General features: G+C 42.5%; 1 protein-coding gene across 1 annotated transcript in view; it reads right to left on the bottom strand.

Moving 5' to 3' along the window:
• The window catches only part of Fndc7 (fibronectin type III domain containing 7), a 35,621-nt gene extending 9,014 nt beyond the window's left edge, over nucleotides 1-26,607 (bottom strand). The window contains exons 1-10 of the mRNA XM_070007387.1: nucleotides 26,545-26,607; nucleotides 25,970-25,988; nucleotides 20,272-20,526; nucleotides 18,308-18,568; nucleotides 14,375-14,632; nucleotides 8,856-9,110; nucleotides 6,293-6,550; nucleotides 5,097-5,351; nucleotides 2,515-2,769; nucleotides 484-744 (exon numbers count right to left, since the gene is read on the bottom strand). Of these exons, the coding sequence (XP_069863488.1) occupies nucleotides 484-744; nucleotides 2,515-2,769; nucleotides 5,097-5,351; nucleotides 6,293-6,550; nucleotides 8,856-9,110; nucleotides 14,375-14,632; nucleotides 18,308-18,568; nucleotides 20,272-20,526; nucleotides 25,970-25,988; nucleotides 26,545-26,607 (2,140 nt within the window). The remainder of the gene's footprint in view (nucleotides 1-483; nucleotides 745-2,514; nucleotides 2,770-5,096; nucleotides 5,352-6,292; nucleotides 6,551-8,855; nucleotides 9,111-14,374; nucleotides 14,633-18,307; nucleotides 18,569-20,271; nucleotides 20,527-25,969; nucleotides 25,989-26,544) is intronic.
• Nucleotides 26,608-27,078: the final 471 nt, after the last annotated feature.

Below are 27,078 nucleotides of genomic sequence, written 5' to 3'. Positions count from 1 at the left end.
TATCCCCAAAGCTCAAATCATTTAAAATGTTCCTTACTATTTAAGTGTAAGCTTCTAGTCCCTTTTCTGAACAAGAGAGGGAAGGAATGAGAAGAAACTCTCCAAATTAAATAATAAGAAAGCATCACAATTCCAGAGACTTGGAGGATCTCTTGAAGCCTGTAGAGAGCTCATATTTATCTGTAGAGAGCTCACATCAATTAAGTGTGATTGTTGAGATTTCTTTATATTTTTGTCCCTTAGCTTTTTCACTCAAGAATCACACTCTAACTCTTGAGCCACAGCTCCATTTCCAGGTGTTTTTTTTTGTTGTTGTTGTTGTTTATTGTGTGGTTAATTGGAGATAAGAATCTCACAAACTTGCCTGCCAGGGCTAATTTTGGGCCTTGATCCTCATATCTCAGCTTTCTGAGTAGCTAGGGTGACAGGTATGGACACAGGGGGAAGGGTTGATTTTAAATAAAGGGCCATTACGTTCTTTACCTGAATATATTTTTTTGGGACAGAAAGTAAGCTTCAATCCTGTTTCAGCAACTGGTGAGACCATCACGGTATATACATCCCCACAGGGAATTTCAGTGACATCACAGAAACTGAGGCCAACACTTGGGGCACACGTGAAGATGCCTTTGGAGCCATAGAGGTCAGCGCTATAGTTGGCAGAGCCCCGGGAAGCTTGCCAGTAGATCCGAATGCCATTAGAGCCCAACCTATACACCTTCACCCCCAAAGGACAGCAGACACCTGCAGGATAAAAGCAATCAAGGATCAAATGTGGCCTTTAATACTACAGGAACACACACACACACACACACACACACACACACACACACGTAAATACTTTTAAGTGATATGCTTGATTACTGGCTAGAATAGCATAAGGAATGAACTTGAAGGGGAGGGATGTTCAAATTCTTCCCTTACTGAGCAAATGATTAAAGATCCATGTGTGAGGGTGGTGTGGAGTGTGAATTTGTGTGTGTGTGTGTGTGTGTGTGTGTGTGTGTGTGTGTGTGTGTATGTGAGGGAGAGAGAGAAAGAGAGTGTGTATGTGTGTGAGAGAGAGGCGGAGAGAGAGAGTACTGAGTACTTGAGCTCCAATTCCAGCTTTTTGCTAGTTAATTGGAGATAAGAATCTCACAGCTTCAACTGTGATCCTCAGATCTCAGCTTCTTGAATAGCTAGGATTGCGGGTGTGAGCCACCAGTGCTGGTTGTGACTTTTTAGTATAGACTAAGGATGAGTCAAAAAGGCCCACAGTTGGAAGAGATTGAATTGTATTATACATGACTTAATCTGTGAGTCAAGTGCAAAGAATCCTTTCAAGATTTCTTGTGATGTCTTAGTTTCATTTTACCTCAGTGGAATTAAGCTTAAATGTCATTCATTTCAGGAATTGAGGCAGGAGTAAATGAAGAGTGCTTGCCTAGCAAGCACAAGATCCTGATTTAAACCCCAATACTGGCAAAACACAAGAATTCATTGGGAACCTGGGGGTAAGTGACTCATACTGTAACCCTAGCTACTCAGGAGCCTAAAATTTGAGGATCTCAGTTCAAAATTGGGGCAGAGTCATTTGTGAGACAAATTCCAATTAACCAGCAAAAAGCCAGAAGTGGCAGAGTGGCTCAAGTGGTGAGTACTACCAGCCTTGAGCAAAAAAAGCTAAACAACTGCATGAGGCCCTGAGTTCAAGTACCAGTTCAAAAGAAATGCAATGTGTTCAGCTCTAATTAGAAACAGTTTGCTGAGTCGAATGGCATGTGGCCTCAAGAGCAGCCATTTCCTTGACAGTCTGGTAACCAAGTTCACTGCTCCCTAGTTCACTGGTAGTAGATGTTAGGTCTTCTTTGGGCCTCTTCTGAACATCTGAAAAGGGCCACACTTTGTCAGTCAGAATACCAGATGCAGCATTCTCAGTAACTAACATAAAGATGCTTAACAGTAGCCTGGTGCCAGTGTCTCACACCTGTAATTCCAGCTACTCAGGAGGCTGGGGCTTCCCTATTACCGACAGAGGCCTAAACTTTGAGATTCTAAGTCAAGGGGAAAACTGCAAACATTTAAGAATCCAAATGATAGTGCAAGCTGGGTGGAAATGCAGCATTTTTGTTGGTGGTATTGGGGTTTGAACTCAGGGCCTCGCACTTGTTAGACACTCCATTGTGACTTGTCCAGCCCCTTCTGCTCTGGTGATTTTTGATATAGGGTCTGGCTTTTTCTCTGAGCTGATCCTGGTATTTATACTTCTCCCTGGAGCGGGAATGACACACATCACACCATGCCCAGCTTTTTCTGTTGAGATGACGGCTCATGAACTTTTTGCCCAGGCTGACCTCAAACTGAAATCCTCCCAGTCCCTGCCTCCTGGGTAGCTAGAATGATAGATATGGGTCACCAGGGCCCAGCTTGCAGCATCCTTTTAAAGATGGAAAGGAAGAAAGTTTGTGCCTAGCCTTGGAATAGTCAAGTTCATACCGATAGTCCAGTGCTAGAGTTTTAGAATTCACTTACTGGAAGAGTAACTTTGGTAGGCACATTCTGAAGTCAACCCTGTAGCACTAACAGCCTTTAGTGCCACCGTGTAGTTGATGCCACATGTAATGCATCCCAGGAGACAATGGTTCTGATGGGTTTGACACATGGATTGTCCAGCATGGGATTCCAGAACTGTCACATACGTTTGGGTCACTGCCCCAATACTCCAGCTCACATTTATTATTGCTTGGGTGACCTGAGTTACCATCAGTCCAGCTGGGCAGCATGGTACTTAAATGAGGGGAAAAAAGGTAAAATAATTGGGGTTTTATTTCCACTCTGCCTGTCTTTCACTCAATATCCTAAATTTCTCAGTTTTTGTAATGAATGTTAATCAAATTTTTCCTTCTGTCTGTGCCCTCTGAGACATTTTATAACATCAACTGTGTAAAATGCGGTACACTAACAAGATGTGGGAATATGAGGTTTCCCTCCTCCAAAAACCATTTTTTAAGGAAAAAAAAATCATTGATCCAGGTGCTGGTGGCTCACACCTGTAATTCTAGCTACTCAGGAGGCTAGGCTCTGAGGATCATGGTTCAAAGCCAGCCAAGGCAGGAAAGCCTGTGAGACTCTTATCTCCAATTAGTCCCAAAAAGCTGGCAATAGAGCAGTGGTAGAATGCTAGCCTTGAGCTCAAAAGCTTAGGGACAGCATCCAAGCCCAGGATTCGAGTCCAAGAACTGGCAAACAAATAAAATAGTAATCATTGGACTGGAAGCAGAGCCAATGTGGTAGAGAGCCAGCAGTGAGCAAGAAAATAATCTTAAAACAATAGTTGCATTCACTTTTTCTCCCAGTGTAGCATTTGCAAGAAATTCTTTTTGCCTTTCCCATGCATTTTGTAATGCATCACACACGCACACACATGTGCGTGCATGCTCACTTTCAGTCTTTTCTAAGACAAGATCTTGTAGTTCAGGCTGGCCTCAAACTTGAAAGTCAGTTTCCTGAGTGCTAGGATTGCAGGTATATACCACCATGCCCAGCTCAAAGCTTGGTTTCTTAGCTACTTAAGATACTACACCTTCTCAATTTTCCAGAGAATCCTTATACATAATATAGATACACAGAACCTTCATGTGTATTTAGCATTTTCTCTATTATAAAATACTTTAAAAAGTAAGTTTTAAGTGGCGCTGTAGCTCAAGTGGTAGAGCGCTCGCCTTGAGCTGAAGAGCTGAGGGACAGCGCCCAGGCCCAGAGTTCAAGCCCCACGACTGACAAAAAAAAAAAAAAAAAAGAATTTTGGGGCTAGGAAGGTGGCTCAGTGGTAGAGCACTTGCCTTGCATGCTCGAGGCCCTGGGTTCAATTCCTCAGCACCACATAAGGAAAAAAAAAAGCCGGAAGTGGTGCTGTGGCTCAAGTGGTAGAGTGCTAGCCTTGAGCTGAAGAGCTGAAGGACAGCGCCCAGTCCCAGAGTTCAGGCCCCATGACTGGACCCAAAAAAAAAAAAAAAAAAAGTAAGTTTTGCTACTTTTGGGTGGAAGTGGCTCAACTTTCACAGTCCAAAATGTCATCTATCATTGTATATAATAAGAAATAATGCCCAAAGGCTTTAAGTAATTTGCTACAGTTCTTTTTGTGTGTGCTGGTACTGGGTCTTGAACTTAAGGCCTCACCTTCTTGTTTGGCTTTTTTGTTCAAGGCTGATGCTTTACCACTTGAACCATAGCCCTACTTTCAGCTTTTTGTTGTTTAATTAGAGATAAGAGTCTGCCAGGCTGGCTTTGAACTGTGATCCTCAGATCCCAGCCTCCTGAGTAGCCAGGATTACAGGCGTGAGCCAGCAGTGCCCAGCATTTTGCCTCATTTCACTCACATTCAGTGTTATGAAGCACTGGAGCTATTCCTACGCAATAGTCTCTGTGCTGAGTGCCTTGTGACATTAATTCAGTACTTGCTACACCCTATAAGATTATTATCCCTGTTGAACACTAGGAAACTTAAACTCAGAAAGCATATTTGTCTTAGAGAAAGATTTGAAAGCACTAAGCCAATGATATGAATAATGAATCAGCTCATTTGGTTCCTTCTTAGCTGTTTTGATCAGTTTGTATCATGGGAGGCTATAAATTCTAATAAATGAGTCAATATATTGCTCCTTTGATGCCAACATAAGCTATTTTTCCAGAATAAGTAAAATGTTGAATGTGCTAGCCAGTGGCTCATGTCTGTAATCCTATCTATTCAGGAAGATGAGATCTAAGGATCAAGGTTTAAAACCTTGATCTGAGTAGGAAATCCACAGAAACTCTTATCTTCAATAACTGTGGCTGAAGTGGTAGAGTATCATCCTTGAGCAGAAAAAACCAAAGGACAGCATCCAGGCCCTGAGTTCAAGCCCCAGTACCAGCACACACGCTCACACACACACACACACACACACACACACACAGGATTGACAGTTCTATTTTCTAAGATGAGGGTTCTTTGAAAGGCTTCTGAGTTGACCATATTTCTGTCATACATAAGGTTGATTAAATAAAGTTCATGCCTTCAAACAATTCCTAGCCCCCCACCAAAGTGAACATTTGGGCTGGTGGCCATTACATACCTGTTTCCAGGGAGACGCTATAGCTGGGTGGGCTTTTTCCTGCCTGTGTTTCAGCCACAGCAGTGACAGAGAACACTGAGCCACAGGGCAGACCCCCCATGGCACAGGCCTGTCCTGCGCTGCGGCACTGGTACAACCCCTTCTCCCCCTGGGCAGTCACGGTGTATGTGGCGTCATCATTAGTGGCTTGCCATTGCACATTAATTGTAGAGAATTTATCCGTGGAAATACTTTTTATTTCAGGACTACAAGGAGCTGAGAGATTCATTGTACATTATTCATTAGAACAGCTTGAGTCAAAAACATCACATATGCCATTTGATCTAAAACGGATCCCTGCCCACTGAAAATGATCATAGCTTTCAAGCATACCCATTACCTATAGGAGAAATTCATAGAGATGTGGTGTGGGAAACTTGATGTCATTGACCTAGTGGATTGGGTTGTTGTACTGCTGGGTCAACTAGAAAATGTTAAAAAGCATTTTGATCTCCAAAAGCAAAGTAACAACTATTTACACACCTGCACAGTCGCCCACACAGGCTGATCACCCACAGGCAGAAAGAACTGAATGACTAGCCTAGAGCCAGAGGCTCATGCTTGTAATTTAAGCTGCTCAGGAGGCTGAGATCTGAGGATCATGATTCAAAGTCAGCCTGGACAGGAAAGTCTATAGGACTCTTAGTTTTAATTAAGCACCAAAAAACTGGAAGTAGAACTGTGACTCAAATGGTAGAGTGCCAGACTTGAGTGAAAAAAATCAGGTAAGAGAACAAGACCCTAATTCAAGCCCCTAGTACTGGAACAAAGAGGGTTGGGAAAGAGAGAGAGATAAAGGAGGGAAGGAGGAAGGAGAGAGAGAGAGAGAGAGAGAGAGAGAGAGAGAGAGAGAGAGAGAGAGAGAGAGAGAGACAGACAGACAGACAGACAGACAGACAGACAGACAGACAGACAGACAGACAGACAGACAGAGAACTGAATGGCTGAGGCAATTTCCTTCTCCCTAGTCTCTTTTTTTCCCTTTCTTTCTTCTCACTTTCTACCTCCACCTTCTCCTCTACTTCTCCTCAATACAGCAGAGACTCAACTGGTCCCTACAAAGAGTGGGTAAGGGGATTTCGCCTTTAGGTGTTACTGAATGTCCATGCTAAGATGCGTAGCTTGAGCGAATCATTCAGACACTAGCTGTACCTCACCTGTGGTAATCAACTGGGGTGCACAGGACATATTGCTGCCCCGGATCTCGCTGAAGGAATACACCGTGACGTCATACTTGGTGTCACACTGCAGAGCCGAGAGTGTGCAGGCAGGGGCGGTGTCATTGCATTCCACCACGCGGGACCCAGCTCTGGCCTTGGTTTCATAGAGTTCTGCACCTCGGACAGGAGACCAGACCATCTCTACTCTGTCACTGGACACTAACACAGGGTTAATGTCACTAGGGCAACAGGGAGCTGAAAGAGGGAACAAAGGGCAGTTACAGGAGCAATGCCATCAGGTGCTGGCCTCCTCATGACCACTGGCCTCCTGCACTACTGTAGAAACCCTATGGCTCTGGTTAGTTCCAAGATTGGCCTAAGTCCCACTGCACAAAAGATAAACCCTGTTTGACATCCAGGGTCATCCCAAGCTGTCATGTTCAGTTGTCCCTACCCACCTCCTAGCCCCAGCAGACTTCTCAATTCCCCACCCCACACATGCTCTCACTTCTGTATCTTTGAAGATGACAGAACTCTCTTCTAGAAAGCCTGCTCCTCTTCTGTGCTTCCGCCTCACACAATCATATTGAGTCTAACTCCTCAAATCCTTTCAGTCTCTTTAGACAAAGCTGGGCTTGAGGCAAACATAATTGTCCTAGTTGATCTTAGAAGAAACCTGAAAGGAGCTCACTAATAAACATCTAATTTACCTTGGAGTTCCTCTAAGATCAGTTCTTGCCCACTTACATTCCGTTTACATTTGAACTACTCCCTCTGGAAGGCCCACTTGAGCCACTTGATAAATAGCTTCTTACTCCAAATTCCAAAAGCACCCATTACTTGGATCCCTCATAGTGATAAAATTTACTATCATCCTATAATTACCTAGCTCCTTGGGAGGCTGAGATCTTAGGTTCGAGGTTCAAATTCAGTTTAAAAAGAAAAGTATATAAGACACTTATCTCCAGTTAATAAGCAAAAAGCCTGAAGTTGGAGCATGGCTCAAGGAATAGGGTTCTAGCCTTGAGCTCAAAAGACAAGGGAGAAGCTGAGTGCTGGTGGCTCACGTCTGTAATCCTAACTACTCAGGAGGCTGAGATCTGAGGATCACGGTTCAAAGCCAGCCTGGGCAGGAAGGTCCATGAGACTCTTATCTCCAATAAACCACTCGAAAACCATAAGTGGTGCTGTGGCTCAAGAGGTAGAGTGCTCGCCTTGAGCTGAAGAGCTCAGGGACAGCACCCAGGCCCAGAGTTCAAGCCCCACGACCGACCAAAAAAAAAAAAAAAGACAAGTGAGAGTGCAAGCCACACACACACACACACACACACACACACACACACACACACACACACACACAAATAAATGGACCTGGACACCAGTGGTTCCTATTTGTAAACCTAGCTACTCAGAGATCTGAGGATCTGGATTTGAAGCCAGCCTAGGTAGAAAACTCTCTGTGACTCTTATCTCCAATTAAACAGCAAAAAAAGCTAGACGTGGAGGCATAGCTCAAGTGGTAGAGTGCCAGCCTTGAGCAAAAAGGCTAAGGACAGCATGTAGGCCCTGAGTTCAAGTCCTAATACCAACACAAAAAAAATGAAAATAGAGCATCTCTCTTATATTGGTCACTCTGATTAGAAGTGAGGAAAAAGGGATAGATAAGATATATTATGACGTAAGCTCTTGCTTAGCGTAAGACCCAAGCTTAATGGAGAGGATACTGATGATAATAATGATGCTCATGAAAATATTAGCATTCTGTTTTACCACAAAGATCTTTTCATACTTGTCCTATGGTTATTAGTTGTTCCATTTGGCAATGGAAGCAGCATGGTAGCCACCATTATTTCCATTGTATGAATGAGTTAGTGGTCAAGATAGGAAGTTAGGACTTAAACCCAAGTGTCCTGCTCCTAACCTCTCCAAATCATAGAGCATCTTAGCCATCGCTGTGTCTCTCTGGTCTCAGGGAAACAGAAAACTCTTGATATGGAAGAGCTGCATCTTTGTTGGGCTCTAGCACAGGCCTGAATACTGAGCACATCTTTGTGGAGGGTTTAAATTTCAAAGCAGGGTTGAACAACATTCTTCCCTCCCTCTCTCCCTCTCTCCCTCCCTCCCCACTTCCCTCTTTCTCTTATACTGGTCCTGGGACTTGAACTCAGGGCCTGAACACTGTGCCTGGGCTTCCTTTGCCCAAAGCTAATGTTCTACAATTTGAGCCACAGTTCTACTTCCAGTTTTCTTGGTAGTTTAGTGGAGGTAAATGTCTTGTAGACATTCTTTCTTAGGCTGACTTCGAATCATGATCCACAGATCTCAGTCTCCTGAGTTGTGAGAATTTCTTTCTTCCCTTTTTACTCCTCAATCGTGCATTCTTATTATGTTGAGTTCCTGAAACCAAACTTTCCCTCTCTACAAAGAATATGACAGGAGAGAGGCATTTTTTGTTCTTGGCCCTAGGATGACTTCCACCCAATTCGTTAAGTCAATGAGTATAATAGGTTACTTATTCCGCTGCTGAGAACAATCTTCACAAGCTTCAAATGTGACTTACCTGTGGTATAATTGAATACATCACCCAAAGGACTCTGCCCTGCCTTGTTATAGGCAAAGACACTAATAAAGTATGTAAAGCCACACTCGGATAAGAAGTTGCACTGTGTGAGGGACGTATTGCAGTGGACTTCCAAGCCATCATCACTCTTCACAAAAGCCACATAGTAATCACCCAGATCTACATTGGACCAAGCCACAGACAGGTGGCCAGGGGCTTCTTCTTGGATGGTCACTCTTGCAGGTGCACAAGCCACTAGGAAATGAGCGATCATAAGTACCGGTGAGACTACTGCAGATTTTCTTTGCATAATTTCAACACAACCAAGTCAGCAATTCTTAAGTTTGAATTTGGTGCCCAATAGGCAAAACTATATTTCAGAAACATTAGAATTTTTTTCTTTGTAGAACCACAATGTACACTAGAGGTGCCAAACCCTTACTAATAGAATTCTCTCTCTCTCTCTCTCTCTCTCTCTCTCTCTCTCTCTCTCTCTCTCTCTCTCTCTCTCTCACTCACTCACTCATTCTGCCAGTCAAGGGGCTTGAACTCAGGGCCTGGGCACTATTCCTGAGCTTCTTTTGGTCAAGGCTAGTACTCTACCATTTGAACCACAATGCTACTTCCAGCTTTTTCTGTTCATATGGTACCAAGGAATTGAACCCAGGGTTTCATGTATGCTAGGCAAGCACTCTACCACTAAGCCACATTCCCAGCCCCTAGAATTCTATGAAATAATATTTTCTATGAAATATTTGAAATAATATCCATCAGAGAGAGAGAGAGAGTGTGTGTGTGTGTGTGTATGTGTTTACTGGTATTGTATTGGGGCTTAAACTCAGTGCTTAGTGCTCTTTTTGGCTTTTTTGCTCAAGGCTGACACTGTACCACTTGAGCCATACCCCGTTCTGACTTTTTGCTGGTTAATTACAAATATGAGTCCCACTGATATATCTGCTTGGGCTGGCTTCAAAAGTTATTCTCAAATCTCAGCCTTCTGATTTGCTATGATTATAGGTATGAGACACCAGTACCTAGCTTTTTTTTGTTTTGTTTTTTTGTTTTTTTTGTCAGTTGTGGGGTCTCACCTCTGGCCCTGGGTGCTGTCCCTCAGCTCTTCAGCTCAAGGCTATGCTCTACCACTTGAATCACAGCACCCCTTCCAGCCTTTTCCGCTTATGTGGTGCTGAGGAATCAAACCCAGGGTCTCATGCATGTGAGGCAAGTACTCTACCACTGAGCCACCTTCCCAGCCCAGTACCTAGCTTTTGATAGTTAAGATATGAGGATTTGCATTGTTCAAGTATTCGTTGAAACAGTTGGCCTCATTCTTATTAAGCTTGTATAGCCTGAGTGATATGGTATATATCTTTGAGTTAGCTATTTGGTATTTTTTTTTCTTTTTCTTTCTTTCTTTTTTTTTTTGTCAGTCATGGGTCTTAACTCTGGGCCTGGGCGCTGTCCCTCAGCTCTTCAGCTCAAGGCTAGCGCTCTACCACTTGAGCCACAGCACCACTTCCAGTTTTCTGGTGCTTAATTGGAGATAAGAGTCTCATGGACTTTCATGCCCAGGCTGTCTTTGAACTGTGATTCTCAGATCTCAGCCTCCTGAGCAGCTAGGATTACAGGCGTGAGCTACCGGCACCCGGCTGGTATTTTTTTCTTTGTCTATTTTGGATTTAAAATATAACCATCAGCCATTGTGCATTTCATTAATATTTACTGTAACTCTTCCAATAATGGAATCCTTTTACAGTTAAGGAAAATATGGCTCATAGAAGTTGGATGAGTTGCCCAGGATTGCAGAGTTAGAAAGGGTCTTTCTGGGCAAAGCAGAAAACATGATATATTCTCCTAGCTGCAGCCTCCCATGTACCAAATGACAACACAATTTCATGCCCATGACATCAAGCTGCGAGTTAAGATGCTGGGTATTATTGAACAAATCAAATAGTAGCACAATTTGGTACAAACTAAGTAGGCATTCTCAGATGTCCTAAGTTTTATCTTTTATAATAGATGCTTGATTATATATGAAATAGGCATGGATTGTTTTGATTGAAGTTGCTTATTTCCAACATCTCTGTGTGTGTGTGTGTGTGTGTGTGTGTGTGTGTGTGTGTGGTGTGTGTGTGTGTGGTGTGTGTGTGTGTGTGTGTGTGTGTGTGTGTGTGTGTGTGTTACCAGTACTGGAGCTTGAACTCCGTGCTCTCACTTGGCTTTTTCTGCTCAAGGCTGGTGCTCTACCAGTTGAGCCTCATCTCTGCTTCCAGCTTTTTGCTGGTTAATTGAAGAACAGAGTCTCTAGGATTTGTCTGTCCAGGTTGGCTTCCAACTTTCATCCCCACATCTCAGCCTCCTAGCTAGGATTTTTAAATAAGCCACCAGCATCTTGTAAGGCAATATCTTATTTATCCAAGATCAACATTGCATGAAGTCTTTGAAGGGACAATTTCCAATGAAAACTATTCATTCAAACCCCTTGCTTTCAAAACGTTATTCATGATCTCTAAACAGATTCTTCCTAAAATATATCACATATTTTTTGGGCCCCAGGAAACCATAGTACTTCCCAAACATAATTCCTTTACTATAAATCACATTTGTTCCCATGGTCATGACTGATATTGTTATATAAAAATTACAGTGGTCCTTTCTAGACTGGGAAGGGCAGGAAGTAAAAACATCACAGACAATTTCAGCAACACTTAGCCTTGACTGTGCATTAGTATCTGCTGAAGAGCTTTTAAAATCGATTCTTTTTTTTTTTTTTTTTTTTTTTTGGCTGTGGGACCTGAACTCTGGGCCTGGACACTGTCCCTCAGCTCTTCAGCTCAAGGCTAGTGCTCTACCTCTTGAGCCACAGCACCACTTCCAGCTTTTTTTGCTTATGTGGTGCTGAGGCATCGAACCCAGGGTCTCATGCATGCAAGGCAAGCACTCTACCACTGAGCTACCTTCCCAGCCCCTTAAAATTGATTCTTATGTAGAATCTAGTCCCAGGAATGCCAACTTAAGTGGCCTTAAGTCTGAGTATTGAGATTTTTATGAAAAGCTGCTCAAGTGCTCTTGTATGTTAGTGAATATTAATTGAGCAAAGGAATTTCACCACGGTATGTATATGTTGTACATTGACAGGATTAACCTCTTCTATTGCTCTGTCTCCCTGTTTCTCCATTGTTCAACAGCTTTCAATGGGAGCCTTGTGCCATCTATATACATAGATAATGTACTTCAGTATCATTCACCCTTTGGATGTGTATGGAAGATTGGATGGTTCTCTCCTGCATTAAATGAGTAACTCATAACAGTTGTGTCTTATCTCTTCTCTCACCATTCATTACCCTTTTCTTATGACCATACTTAATGTCCCATCCACATTAAACTATAGATGTCAAAAGAGATTCCCAACCACTGTGTTTATAAGTGATAACTGACATAACTCTCAGAAACCGTGTCTGAGATTAGATGCATTATGTTTTTTCCCCCAATAAAATAGAGTTCATTAGCTTGATAAGAACTCTTTTCTCTGCTCAGATGCCTTTTTAACTAATAATGACATAATTCTGGCTGTTGGATAAAGTGGAGATTATTACATTTTCTTTGGCATAGAGAACTGAAGTCCAGCAAACTTGAACTTAAACCTCTAATGTTCATTATCAGTGTGCCCTTGGAAAAATAATTATTCAGTCTCTCTGATCTTCAATGTTATCATCTTAAAAATGAAGATAATGGAACCTTCCACACTAAACTTTCTGTCATATAAAGTAAATAATATAATGTGTTTGAGATACAGTATGCCCCACTAAACGTTAGTTACAATTACAAAAACATGTAAGTGTGTCTTAATAAAGGGGTAAAACTTCCACATTTGTGTGCCTTTTACATCTCCTATTAGAATGAAAATAGGAAATTATCTAAACATATTCAGAATTAGAAATGTACAGGACAGGCTTTATCTTTAAAAAAAAAAAGTAGCTAGGTAAGCAGGAGGCTGAGATCTGAGGATGACGGTTTAAAGCCAGCCTGAGTACACAAATCTGAGAGACTCTTATTTCCAATTAACCAGCAAAAACAAAACAAAAACAGAAGTTGGCTCAGAAGGTAGAGCACTGATGAAAAAGAAGCCAAGCAACAATGTGAAGCCCTGGGTTCTGAAAGGATCCATGAAAGGATTCATCACATTGCCAGGGGACCACGCAGAGGCAGGCAGGCACAGGAGGAAGATTATTACAAGGTTTATTAGAGGAGCCATATTTGCCCCCAAGAGAGAGCACACAGCAGCCTCCACTCTCTAGGTAGCAGCAGGGTCTGAGGGTAGGAAGTGAAGTAGATGGGAGTTCAGGTGGGTCTGAGCAGAGAGGGAGGGCCAGCTGTATGGTGGGAACTCCAGGCAGGGAAGAGCTCAGGTCTGGGTGGAGCTGAGGACCAAAGGTGAGCATAATGCTTACAGATTCAAGTATGGAAAAAAACCAAACCAAACAAAAACAAGAAGCTAGCAGTGGTGGTACACATCTGTAGTCCAAGCTTGGATTCAGATGGATTATACTTGGAAGGCTAAGGTTGGAATATTAGGAATTCCAGGCCAGCCTGGACTTACATAATGAGACTCTGTTGTCATCTCCCATCAACCATGCCCATACCCCAATCAAAAAGAAAGAAACCCATGTCAAGAATGTTGCAGCTACTGGGGACACTTGTCATAAATAAATATATAAATAAATAGAAATTTGAGAGAAGAAAAATGTGTGAAAGTCAAGTAGGGAGATCTGTCTGGCCAGCGCCATCTTGGCCACATGGTGGGTGGTAGAGTCTGGCATCTTGTCTTCATGGTCGGGGAAGGTGAAGCCCCCACCTCCCAGGTGATGGACCTGCCTGAATCCCCGGAAGCAGGAGTGGGGACTTGGATGACAAGTTACTGTCAGTCCAGTGCTAGGACTTGAGTTTCCTGTGACCCTGCCCCTTGACCTGACTCTATTTAGGCCCTGGCACCATGATGCCATGTGACAAGTATCTCTGTGTGTTCATGTCCTGTCTCCTGTCTCCAGTCTCCTGGCTCTTCTCTGGTCACCCTGGTGTCCCATTTCAGCTCTCCATTGGAGCTGAATTGGTTTGTTGGTATTATTTTTGTTTTTTATTCTTTCCTCTCTAGCCTTCATGGTTCAATGTCTTTGAGACAGGAGTCCACCATTCAGTCGCTGGCTTTTTACTAAAGACTCCCAATTGGAGCAAAATGTGGCTTCTCTGTATCTTGCTACTGAATTCACCTTACAACAAAAGATCTAGAATAGAAACCAGCCTCTGAATATCCAAAGGAGCATTTTGCAATGTATAATACCTGCTTTCCAAATCAATATTCAAACCCATAAGGATGTCTCATTCAATGCTTTCATTGAGAAAAGGCTTTGGTTTCTATGGCTTTCAGAATATTTTGGAATATTGCCTGAGACTCCTGTCTCCCTCCTGTCTCCTCCCCTCGTGCCTTGCCAGACTAGAAGGGTTTTCATTCATTTACATACCAGTCTTCAAGGTCACCGCTGAAGAGGACTCGCTGGATCCCGCATCGTTACTTGCTAACACGGAAATCAGGTATTCAGTGCCACACTGCAGGGAAGAGATGCTGCAGGAGCTGAAAGTTGTGCTACAGCTCTGCTCAGAAGAGTCACTCAGTGCCTTCACAGTATAATTGAAAGCCCCTTCTGTCGGGGTCCATGAAACAGATGCCCTCAAAGCCCCACTGTCAAAAGATACTTGGATGTTGGCAGGAGCACGAGGACCTGTGTGTTTGAGAAATAATCAAGATTTTGTGATAGATTCAAGAACCCAAGTGAGATTCAGCTTAGTAATGCTGAAAATCCCTAGAATATGGTACCCCAAGAGTTGGATATGGTTGGGCACTAGTGGCTCATGCCTGTAATCCTAGCTACTCAGGAGGCTGAGATTTGAGGATCAAGGTTTGATATTTAGCCTAGGCAGTTGAGTCCATGAGACTCTTAACTCCAAAGAAGTACCAAAAAGCCAGAAATGGGGCTGTGGCTCCAGAGGCTGTGGCTCCAGCCTTGAGTGAAACCCGAATTGGAAACCCAACTTCCTATCACTAGAGTTAATGCATTTTAAAACCTTGAGGAAAATCGAGTATGAAGGCACATGTCTGTAATCCCAGCATCCAGAAGGCTAAGGCAAGAAGATCATAAGTTTCAAGTCAGCTGGGGCTACATAATAAAAGTGAGACTCTAACCCAACCCAACCCAACAAAACCAAACAAATCTGAAGTTTGAAATGTCCTCCTGGGTTGCAGAGGAAAAAGTTGGCCTCAGTTCCCCTTTGAGTCTGTGTTATAATAAAGATTTCAAAGGAGAACAGACTACTTGGAGAGAGAATGCGCTGGACAGAGAGTCCTCTGCACACTTTGGATACAGAGAAGGAATCCAACTCATTCTTGGCAAGTCAGACACGTGCTGTGTTGTCCTTATGACCATCTCCACAGGCCTCTTCCTCATTGCATGGTGGGCTTCTATTGAGACAGGCCTGTGTTGGAGAAATGCTGGGTCCAAGACTGAAGGGAGCAGCCTACAGAGTTTTCAGACAAGCAGCTTTACAATGAGAACTAGGAAACACAGGTACAATTGTGGGGGGGGGGAAGGGAGGAGAGACAATACAGGTTGAATAGGGCTCTCCTAAAATTTGTATGCTGAAATTCTAACCTTTGTACTGTCAGAATATGATCTTATTTGGAAATAGTGTCATATTAGGTACAATTAATTCCTATGAGGTCATTAAGGTAGGCCCTAATTCAACATGACTCATGTCCTTATAAAAGAAGAAGAAAATGTCTCAGTGCTAGTGGCTCAGGCCTGTAATCCTAGCTACTCAGGAGGCTGAGATCTGAGGATTTTGGTTCCTGAAGGTCCATGAGACTCTTATCTCTAATTAACCACCAAAAAGCCACAAATGGACCTGTGGCTCAAGAGGTACTGTGCTAGCCTTGAGCAAAAGAACATAGAAACAGCATCCAGGCCCTGAGTTCAAGCCCCAGAATCAACACCAAATAAATAAATACAGAAGTATTTTTAAGTGGACGCACACATACCATATAAACATAAAGATGGCTACCCATAGGTCAAGGAGAAAGGCCTGCACAGATCCTTCCCAACAGCCCTCAGAAGGAACCAACCCTGCCAATACCTTAGTTGCAGACTTAGCTTCCATTGATGTGAAACAATATATACTATTGTTGTGTAAGCCACCCAGTCTGGGGTACTTAGTATAGCTGGTATAAAATTGAATACAAAGGTGCAAACTCTCTAAAAACATTTTAAAACATGAGGAAACAAATGAGAGGGAAAGCCTCAAGAAGCCAAATGGCTCTCTCAATTCCCAGCTTCACAGAAATGCTCCCTTTTGTGCCACACTGCACACCTTCCACTTGAACACTTCATTACACAGCACCGTGACAGCTGATTAATGCACCTTTGGACATAATCAGTTATTTGAGAGTAGGAATCATGCTTGATTTAATGTTGTATTCCATCAACTAAGCTCTCTCAGCACGTAGTGGGCCTCAATAAATGGAGAGGGAAATAGAGAGGGGGCGAGAAGGGATCAGAGAGAGGAAAGGAAAAAGAGGAGAGCATCAGAGCAGAGCAGAAGAAAGGAAGGAGTGGGGAAGGAAAGAAGAGAGGAGAGGGGAGTAGAAGGAAGGGGGGAAGGGAGGGAAGGGAAAAGGAAGGGAGGAGAAAGAAAAAGAGGGAGGAAGAAAGAAGGATGGAGAAACGAAGGAAGAAGAAACAAAGGAATGGAGACAGGAAGAAAGGGAAGGAGGGAGGGAGGGAAGAAAGGAAGGAAAAAAGGAAGGAAGGAAATAAAGAAGGAGGGAAGGAAGGAAGGTAAGTAAAGGTCCAGGAAGTCTGATTTGTCACAATGCACCAACTCACCAGTTCCTTCTAAAATCACCTTGGGGCTACTTGTTATGGTCTCTTCCTGTGCAAAGCCCTTCCCTTCTCCCTACATTTCTGCTTTGGCCTGTAGACAATGAGTCTTTCATTCCTTTCTAAAACTCAAGTTGAAGAAAATACTTTTGGTTTCTTCCGATCCTTTCCTAGATCCTTTCCCAAGTAGCAAAACAGCTAAGCTGGTTGAGCTTGTTTGGGGAAAGCCTGTCATTTATTTGTCATATTACTTGCGGACTGCTTACTAAGGAAAAGAACCACACCTCATGCTGCCTGTGTCTCTGCCTTTGTCCTTCCTCTCTTGCTCTCTCTTATTCTTTGGTTTGCTGCAGCAGTTCAATTTGGCCTTTCAGTCATCATGCTGTAGGAATCCTCCTTATGGCTTTCCTAGCATGGAGGGGGTAAGAAAACACACTACAGTCCAGCTTGTCACGAGTAGAGGAGAGGTGGTGGCAAGCTCCACGTTGGCCTCATGTAACACATGGACTCCTAGGACAATATAAAGCACCCGGTAGCAGTATATCTGTCAGGTTTGCTGCTGTGTCTCTGGAGCAATGCTAGTTCCAAGGTGGCACACACTCACTAAATGTTTGTTAAATGAGTAAATCCCTGTTTGGTCCAGATCTTTTCATTATAACCTGGAGCCAGGACAGGACAAGAGATGTCTGGTAAAACACAAATAAATAAATAAATAAAAATCACAAGGGGCTGGGTGCTGTTGGTTCACATTTGAAATCCTAGCTGCTCAGGAAGCTGAGATCTGAGAATTGAAGTTCAAAGTCAGTCGAAGCAGGAAAGTCCATGAGACTCTTTATCTCCAATGAACCACCCAAAAAGCCAAAAGTGGAGTTGTGGTTCAAGTGGTAGAGTATAGCTAAGGGAAAAGCTAAGGGACAAGCTCAGGTTCTGAATTCAAGCCCTAGTACTGGCGCAAAAGGAAATAAAAGAGAAAATGGGGGCGGGGAGGAGGACATTAAAACAGGAGGGACAGGAGTGATTGGTGCACCTTAGAAGAATCATGTCCTGTATGACATGGACAGTGGGTGTTACAATTGAGATGGATCACAGGGAGAGGTACTCCATTCTGTGTACTCCTTGCAACAGTTCCTTTTCTTTTTTCTTTTTCTTGTACTAGCATCGGTGTTTGAACTCAGGGACTAAGTGCTATCCTTTAGTTTTTTCCACTCAAGGATGACACTCTACCACTTGAGCCACACCATCACTTCCAACATTTCATTGGTTAGTTGAGGATAAGAGTCTCTCAGATTGGTCTCACTGGACTGGCTTCAAACCACAATCCTCAGATCTCAGCCTCCTGAGTAGCTATGATTACAGGTGTGGGCCACCAAGTGCTTGGTGTAGAAAGTGTCTAAAGTGCTGAGGCAGATAGCACTATAAGTAACTTTGTAATAAATTTAAATTGCCAGCTGCTCTCTACTTATCACTGAACATTGCTCCCAGGAGCTGTTGTACGTGGCCCCTGTCATTAACCAGAGTCCTTACTTGTTCTCTGATTGCAGGTGGAGTCATCCCCAGGGATTCCATTGGCGTTCCAGGCATAGGCTTTTATCGTGTAGAGAGTCCCCGCATCTAAGCTGCTGAAGGTCAAGGAGGTGTTTGTAGTATTCTCTTTCCAAATCCTACCCAAACCATTGGCTTGCATAATGGAAACAGAGAACCCAATGGCCATATATACAGCTTCCCACTGCACAAGGATGGAATCTGGACCAGGAGAGCTTACTTCTAGAACTGGTGCTGCCAACACTAGAAAGACAAACAATACCAGGTCATGCATCTGTGTTATAGAAATCCAGTGGAGGATAATTCAAATTATTGAGGAGTGAGTAAACAGAGGTTGATTATCCATGTGATAAAAACAACTATTTGCTTTTAGAAAAAAGAAAGGAAGGAAGGAAGGAAGGAAGGAAGGAAGGAAGGAAGGAAGGAAGGAAGGAAGGAAGGAAGGAAGGCAGGCAGGCAGGTTTCATGGCAGAGCACTATTAAATAATTGCTACTTGAGGGCTAGGAATGTAATTCAGTGGTAGACCACTGGCCTAGCATGTAGGAGGACCTGGGTTCAACCCCCAGCATGATAACATTGAAGAAATAAATAAACAAAGCTAGGTGCCAGTGACTCATGTCTATAATCCCAGCTTCTCAGGAAGCTGAGTTGTTCAAAGCAGAAAAGTCCTTAGACTCTTATCTTCAATTAACCAGTAAAAAGCTGAAACAGAAAATGTGGCTCATAGGGAAAAAAGCTAAGGGATAACATGAAGTCTTGAGTTAAAACCCCAGGCCCCAGTACTGGTGAAAGAAAGGAAAGGAAGGGAAGGAAGGAAGGAAGGAAGGAAGGAAGGAAGGAAGGAAGGAAGGAAGGAAGGAAGGAAGGAAGGAAGTTAGTTAAAAAGTATAAGTTTGTATAAACCATAATGTTTCAAAGATATTGAAAAACTATAAATATGAGACAGTACTTTCAACCAGAAGTTAGTCAACAGTTGGATTAAAATATCCCTATAACCGGGTACCGGTGGCTCACACCTGTAATCCTAGCTACTTAGGAGGCTGAGATCTGATGATCGCGGTTCAAAGCCAGCCTGGGCAGGAAAGTCCATGAAATCTTATCTCCAATAAACCACCAGAAAACCAGAAGTGGGGTAACTGACAGTTTATACTATTTTAATATGCACATAACATTTTTTTTGTAGTATGGAGGAGTGAATCTAGGCCCTTGTACATACTCCGCAAGTGCACTACTGCAAGCTATACACCCAGCCCTGCACTTATTCCTTCAGAAATATACTTAGGTATGCTTTAACCAAATGTTTTTATTTATAACATACATGCCATATGTCTATGGCATATTCAGCAAAATCATTTCCATGTTTTGCCTGTTTGGTCTGGATTAAAAAATGGAAATCTTTCTTTCAGAGATTTAAAAGCAAGAATGCTTTTAAAGATGCCCAGAAATAGGCCTTAATTCCCAAAGCAGAAAGCATCTGGCATTTAAATGCTACCCCTATCACAGAAAGCTGAGTTGCTTAGAAAAAGAAAAAGAAACCAAATGAACCATAATTGGTGGCTTTCACTTTTTTTGGTCATGGGGCTTGAACTCAGGGCCTGGGCACTATCCTGAACTTTTTTGTTTTTGTTGTTGCTGTTGCCCAAGGCTAGCACTCTACCCCTTTGAGTCACAACTCCACTTCTGTTTTTTAGGTGGTTACTTACAGATAAGAGTCGCAAGGCCTTTCCTGCTTGGACTGACTTTGAACTGTAAACCTGAGATCTCAGCTACCTGAGTAGATAGGATTACAGGTTTGTGAGCCACAATCTCCCAGCTGGCTTTCACTTCTAAATCCTAAATTGCAGCCATCAAGTGTCATCAAACTACATTGTACATTTATGTTTAGATTGTCACTGATCCAGGCCATGGAAAATGTTGAACTTCTGAGCAGCATTCAGCTACCTACCTGTTTTTGCCTGCTTCGGACGTGATGCCTGACTTCTCCCAGCCGCACTGATGGATCTGATGGTGATTTGATACAAGGTGGCAGCCTTCAGGCCTGTCACAGTGCCTGGGGAATTGGCCACCATGGTCTCAATGACTGTGTCTCCATCTTCAGCGGTGAGCAGGTAACTGGTAGCCCCTGGCACTGTGGCCCATTCTACAGTGATACTATTGCTGAGTTTTGAATATGCCTGGTCAATAGTGGGTATTTCAGGAGCTGAGAGACATTGTGAAGTTGTCCATTAGCCAGGATATCTTACAGGGATATCTTTGTATCAGTTTCTCTTTAAACTACACCACTCTGTTTCCCTCTTTTAGATATAAGCTTTTGCCCTCACTTTCCAGGTCAAGAAAAGATAGGACTATGTAGAAAATGAACTATGCAACTTGTGGGCAGGAATGGGAGGGGGAAACCGGGGGAAAGCGAAGGAAGGAGTGACATTGTCCAAAGAGAAATGTACACTTCACTAACTAATAACAATAAAATTTACATTTAAAATGGGCTGGGAAGGTGTCTCAGTGGTAGAGTGCTTGCCTTGCATGCATGAGGCCCTGGGTTCGATTCCTCAGCACCACATAAGCAAAAAAAAAGCTAAGGGGGAGAAAAAGAAGAAGAAAGGAAACCAGTGGCTCATGCCTATAATCCTTGCTACTTAAGAGGCTGAGATCTGAAGATATGAAAGGTAGCCCAAGCAGATAAGTGTGAGCAATTCTTATCTGTAATTAACCAGCCACCCTACAAAAAAAAAGCTGGAAGTGGTGATGTGGCTCAAGTGGTAAAGTGCCAGCCTAGATTACAGAGATTTCCCCCCCCTCCCCAGTTGCCTGTGGAGTCATTTGTACTTTCTGTGCTGTGAAGAATTCGGAGTGGAAAGTGATCATGGAAAAGAATGCTGAAAGGAAAGAGAGTATCATGTCCCCAAACTGGCTGCATGCTCCCAGCTTGAACCCCTTCATCTCTACCTCCCAGTGCACTCTCTCAGGCACTTCATGCATTTCCCAATGGTATTTACTCTAACAGAAGAGGAGGGAGAGTTGAGCCCTTTGTTATAATTACGTCATGGTACCTTCTTACTATTGAGGTAAAATGATTTTTAGGTTTTTTTTAAAAAATATAAAACAAAAGTAGACCTTGTTTTCCCTTTCCCTACTGAGAATCTCTATCAGTATAAGAATGGGCTGTGATCTTCCTCCTGGGCTCAGCTGTTGTTGGCCATGGGGATAGGAAGAGGAATGCTCACCATGAGCACACAAGGCCTTCGTTTCTCTGCTTTGGAAATGGGCTGGGAGATAATGGCGTGGTAATCCAATTTCCCACCTTAGAACAGACACAGACACAGCAATGTCCTGGATATCAGAGATTCAAATGGAAGGAAAGGTCAAATGAACATAGCTAGGTTTTATATTTGAAACTAGAGATTTTGGCCTTTTATATTTAATCTATTCTATTTGCTGGGCCAAATCACTACATGCCAATTTTGAAAATAAAGGGCAGACTGGGCCTGGTGGTGCACATCTATAATCCCAGCACACAGGAGGCAGAGGTAGGAGAATCTCCAGTGGGATCGTTTCCGTATCAGCCTAGGGGATGAGCCAAGACCTGGATGCAAAACTAAAAAGCAAAAGGAATAGAGCAAGGAGGAAGGAGGAACAGACACAGAAGAGTGATTTGCTGGCATCCACTCTTCTCAAGTTCCCTCTCCCCAGCCAAATCCCTATGTGCACAATACAGGCAACTTTCTATTTCTCTACCAATAGCCCAAAGTTGAATTTGGCATTATCTCAGAAATAACCATGCTGCAAAAATGAACAATGTCTCCACTGTGCATTGGCCAGACATTCCTGGAACATCACTCACAACTGTCTCTTCTGTTATTGAAAGAAAATCATGCTGGTAATGTATGCTAGAGGAGGTTCAGGCCTGAGAGCCATTTGCCGGCGGAAGCTGATTCTGCAGGAAGCCCCTAAAGAACAGCTGGAGCTCCCTTTTCCTCCCTGGGCCACATCCCTCTTCTCCTCCTAGTCATTTCTCCTGGAGTCTGTGTTTTCTTTCCTCTCATTTTCTGATCTCTCCCAACTCATTCTTTTTCCTCTACCTCCTACCTCCTGTGATAGTCACTCCTACTCATTGGAATGGACTAACTTCCTGGAGAAATAATAAGCTAAATAGTTGTAGACAGAGCTAGGTACCAGTGGCCCACACTTGTAATCCTACCTACTCAGGAGGCTGAGATCTGAGGATCATGGTTCAAAGCCAGCCCAGGCAGGAAAGTCGGTGAGACTCTTATCTCCAATTAACCACCATAAAACTGGAAGTGGTGCTGTGGTCAAGTGGTAGAGCACCCTCTTTGAGCTAAAGAGCTCAGGGACAGCTGTCATCCAGGCCCAGAGTTCAAACCCCATCCCTGACCAAAAAAAAAAAAAATAGTTGTAGACAAAAGAGACCTGACAGTGCTTCCATAGAGCCAATCTAAAGGACTGGCATGTCTGGCAATGGTGGCTCATGCCTGTAATCCTAACTACTCAGGGGACTGAAATCTGAGGATTGTGATTCGAAACCAGCTTGGGCATTTGCCCACAAAAAAATTGCCTGGAGTGGAGATGTATCTCAAGAAGTAGAATACCAGCCTTCAGCAAAAAGCCAAGCAAGAGTGTGAGGTTCTTAATTCAAGCCCCAGTACCAGTGCAAAATTATTATATGAATAGTAATAATAAGTAGTTTAGCATGTTAGATCAGCTTCATACTGCCTGTCACAGAACCTGACAAAAGCCTGACTTGGCTTTTGGACAGGCACTTTCTCCAAAGAGCCAGTGTTAGCGGAGTGAAATTTAGAAGCATGTAGTAGAGAAATACAAAAGGATGTGGATTCATAAACTCCAGTATTCAGTCCTGGTTCTATTTTTAAACCTTTGTGTGGGAAAAAGAGCAAGTCATTTCAACCTTTCTCATCTCCAGTTTGTCTTCTGAGCAAGGTGGAATATTAATAAGATCTACAATTGAGGGTTTATGTTGAAATGTAAACCCTTTATGGTTTTGAGTTATTGTAAAGGTTATGTGAGATAGTCAATGTAAGGGCAGTTTGAAAGTGTGTGTGTGTGTGTGTGTGTGTGTGTGTGTGTGTGTGTGTGTGTGTGTGTGTGTGAAAGCCAGACCATGCAGTACTACTATGGAAGATGCCAGTGAGAATGAGATTCTGGGAAGTAAAGGCTGATTGCAGGCTGGAGAGAGAGCGTGCTGTTTTATGGTTGACACTCAGCAGGCTTTGACTAGTGCCAGCCATGACAGCAAGTCATGTGACAATGTCACAAGGCTTATCTGGGGTGGTAGGAGAGTCAAGGAGAGAGCAGAACAGTCTGGGTGGGAGAATTCAAGTGTGGCTGTGGCCAGTGGGCTTTGTGTAGGGAGCAAGTGGAGTCACCAGCTATAACATGAGTAAACTCATATGCCCAGTGCCAGTCATGATACAGCAGGATAAAAGGTGGGACCAGACATAGGGGATATTTGTTTGGTGGGAGGGATGGGTGAGTAGGTACTCTTCATGCTATGACAAACCTCAACAACTCTCAGAGAAGAGAACAACAAAGCAAGACCATGGAAAGAAGAGAGGAATGAGCATGAACTAGAGAAGGAAATGATAGTTCTGAGCAAACTGACAAACCTATTGATACTATGTCATTTGATTACAATTTTGGAAACATAAGTAACAGCTACACATTTATAGTAAGAGACTTGAGAGACATTTCATTGTGTGTGATCAGGTGTTTTGTTGCTGAGGATCAAACCAAGGGCCTCACACATACAAGCTACATGACGATTTTACCACCAAACTATACCACTAGCTGAATGATACTGTTCCATGATATCATTTAGCAAAGTGCCAATGGCACATACCTATAATACTCAGGAGACTAAAATCTGAGGATCACAGTTTAAAACCAGCCTGGGCAGTAAAGACCACCAGATTCTTATCTCCAATTAGACAGAGGCAGAACACTGAGATGCTTGAGTGGTAAATGTCTTGCTCTATGGAGTAGCAATTGTTCTAACTCTTTCTTACTTCTCGGGTTAGCCCACTAGCTGGACTGATGAAAGATAAGATGTTAATCCCAGACCGTGTACCCAACCACTCTGACACTCGGCCTTTGATACTCAGCCTCTGTGCATTCTACCAACTCAGAGATCTAAACTAGCCCAGAGACCCCAGAGGCCTGACACAAATAGCCAGAACCTTAGGAAAAGCAAAATACACACATCCTCCATGAAGCCTTCTACACAGTGCAAACCCATCCAAGCTACTGAAAAGCAAGGATGAATTAATAAACACGATTCACTGATATCTCCATCAGAATACCCTCTTCTTTTGTATAGAGAAGGTGATGGGAGGACTGTAAGAGGTCAGTGTGTCCTGGATGGGTGAGACCTTGTAAGAGACCGTTGGGTTTTGTCACCCGAAGGTTGATTATTTAAGAAATAACTGTAAGTTGCATGTGATAGTATATACCTGTCTCAAGTATTCAGTAGGCTAAAGCAGGGTTGCTTGAGGCTAGGAGTTTGAGATTAGCCTGGGCAATATAGAGCGATCCTAACTCAAATAAAATAAATAAAAACTAATAGAAAAAAAATAAAACCACTTGGAATATGGCAAAATAGTCCCTTCTCATCATCCTCAATAACACTATGGGTGTATCAAGAACAAAGAAATGAGAATAAAGCAGAAAGTAATCTTTAAAACAGTTATATATTCATGGATTTCATGAAATTTTATTGCCCGGCCATATATGATCAATTTAAAATTGTCTTAACTCTACTTCCCTCTTCTATGATGTAGACAAAAAAGTGAAAATTGTTCTAATTTATATTGAGTGTTTATCAATGAAGTATTCAATATTAGAGGGTTCCTACAGATAATCTAAATTCCATTATATTAAACATTGTTTTTCATCCCGAAGGCTTAGATTTCTGGATGAATAAGCCAGGAGAACCTTCTAGAAAAATTGTTTTGCCTTCAGTCACTAATTTAAGAAAAATCTTAAATCCTTTTAAAAGAGAGTTCCTCACTGGATACTTAGATGGGCACATTAAATTGTACAACCTTTTGAAGTTCAAAACAAAATAACTCATAAAGAAAGAAAATGCAGACTTCAACAAATACATGTTTAAAAAAGAAGAGCAAGCTCCTTTTCAGCTTTGAGTTACTGTATCTTAAACATGTAGCTTTGAAAGTGTAAACTTTCTTTTGTTTAAAGCAGGGAATCTTAAATCATGAATGAAGTACAATGTTTCTAGATGAATAAGAAAAGTCCTGTAAGGTAGACTATTGTAGCTAAGATTTTATTTATTTGGCTAGAATAATGATCCCTGTCATATTTTGCTCATGACCAACTGTATACAAGAAAATTCATTGCTATATAACTCTACACATTTTGATACACAATTAAGAATATCTTACAAGAACTTATTTTCAAACATGATCCAATTGTCTTACCAGTTATAGCTTTCCCAATACCTGACATAGTGGGGCTAGCACCCCATGTAAGTGCTCAGAAAATATTATTATTTTCTTGGTATTGCCTTTAGATTTGAGGGCAGCCCATGAATCGACAATAGAAATCAAAATCAAAATATGAGGAAGGAAAACCTATAAGTTAGAAAATGTTACCTGTCTTAGCTGAAACAACCTGAAAAAGAAAAGTTCAGGAAATTAGAACCATAGGGAAAAACATCATTTGGGGAAATATAAAACATTAATCAGAGCCCTCAAACAGACAACTAATAACAAGGAGAACCCTAATAGGTGAATCATATTTCTGTACAGAATGTGAGCAATCTTTCAATCCACACAAGCATTCTTTTGTACAACTCATTTCCAGTTCACAAATGTACCACAAAGGAATCCAAACAGAATTTACAGGCCAGAGGCAGTTCATATTACTGTTTCATTTTCCCCCCTTTGAATCTGCCTATTGAACTAAGTCAGAAGCTGCTGACAGATCTCTTCTTCCAAAAATCTTTGTTCTTAAAATATAATGATAATCTTTTCTTTTTCTAATATGTCACATTAAATTTTAAACATACCATCTTGGTATGACCCTAGAGTATTTTGAGTTCTATCTCCTCTAACCCCTCAGCCCCAGAGAGAGAGAAGAGAGAGAGAGAGAGAGAGAGAGAGAGAGAGAGAGAGAGAGAGAGAGAGAGAGAGAGAGAGAGAGATTATGAATGTGAAGGTGAACTCACCATTTTAAGACAGATGATGCTGAATCCAATCAAAGACAGATATTTTTCTGGTCCCCTAGCCATCCTGTAGATAGCAAAACTCATGGGCACAAAAGAATAGAGTTAGGGTCCTCTGGCCCTCAGGAGGGCAGCATGAAGTTCATGGGATGTGGGGCTGCGATGGGAGCGGACGCTGAATTCTGTTGAGCTTACCTGTACTAGGAGCATTTAGAGAACTGGCAGATTGGTATTACAAAGACTGAAAAGAGAGGTGAAGAAAGCCATGTCAAGCGGGCCAAAAGCGTGGCTGTAATCTTGGCTTCAAGGTAATGTGTAGATTGTACTTATTTTCTTTTGTGAAATATACTTCCCTTAAAAAAAATTGGCAAAACTATACAGAAAATTATTGGTGCCATGGAATTTTAAACTCTAGGATCCCCATCAGTTTTGTTTAATTTTCATTCTTATTTGAGTGGTTTGCTGAGGGTGGTTATTTTGGTCTGAGTGGATCCGTTTTGCTGTCAGCAGCAAGTTGTTGTTGCTGAGCTTTAGGAC

This window comes from Dipodomys merriami, unplaced genomic scaffold (assembly GCF_024711535.1).
Source record: "Dipodomys merriami isolate MVZ:Mamm:240054 unplaced genomic scaffold, mDipMer1.0.p SCAF_7, whole genome shotgun sequence".
Lineage (NCBI taxonomy): Eukaryota > Metazoa > Chordata > Mammalia > Rodentia > Heteromyidae > Dipodomys > Dipodomys merriami.
This window is presented reverse-complemented; position numbering and strand designations above follow the sequence as displayed.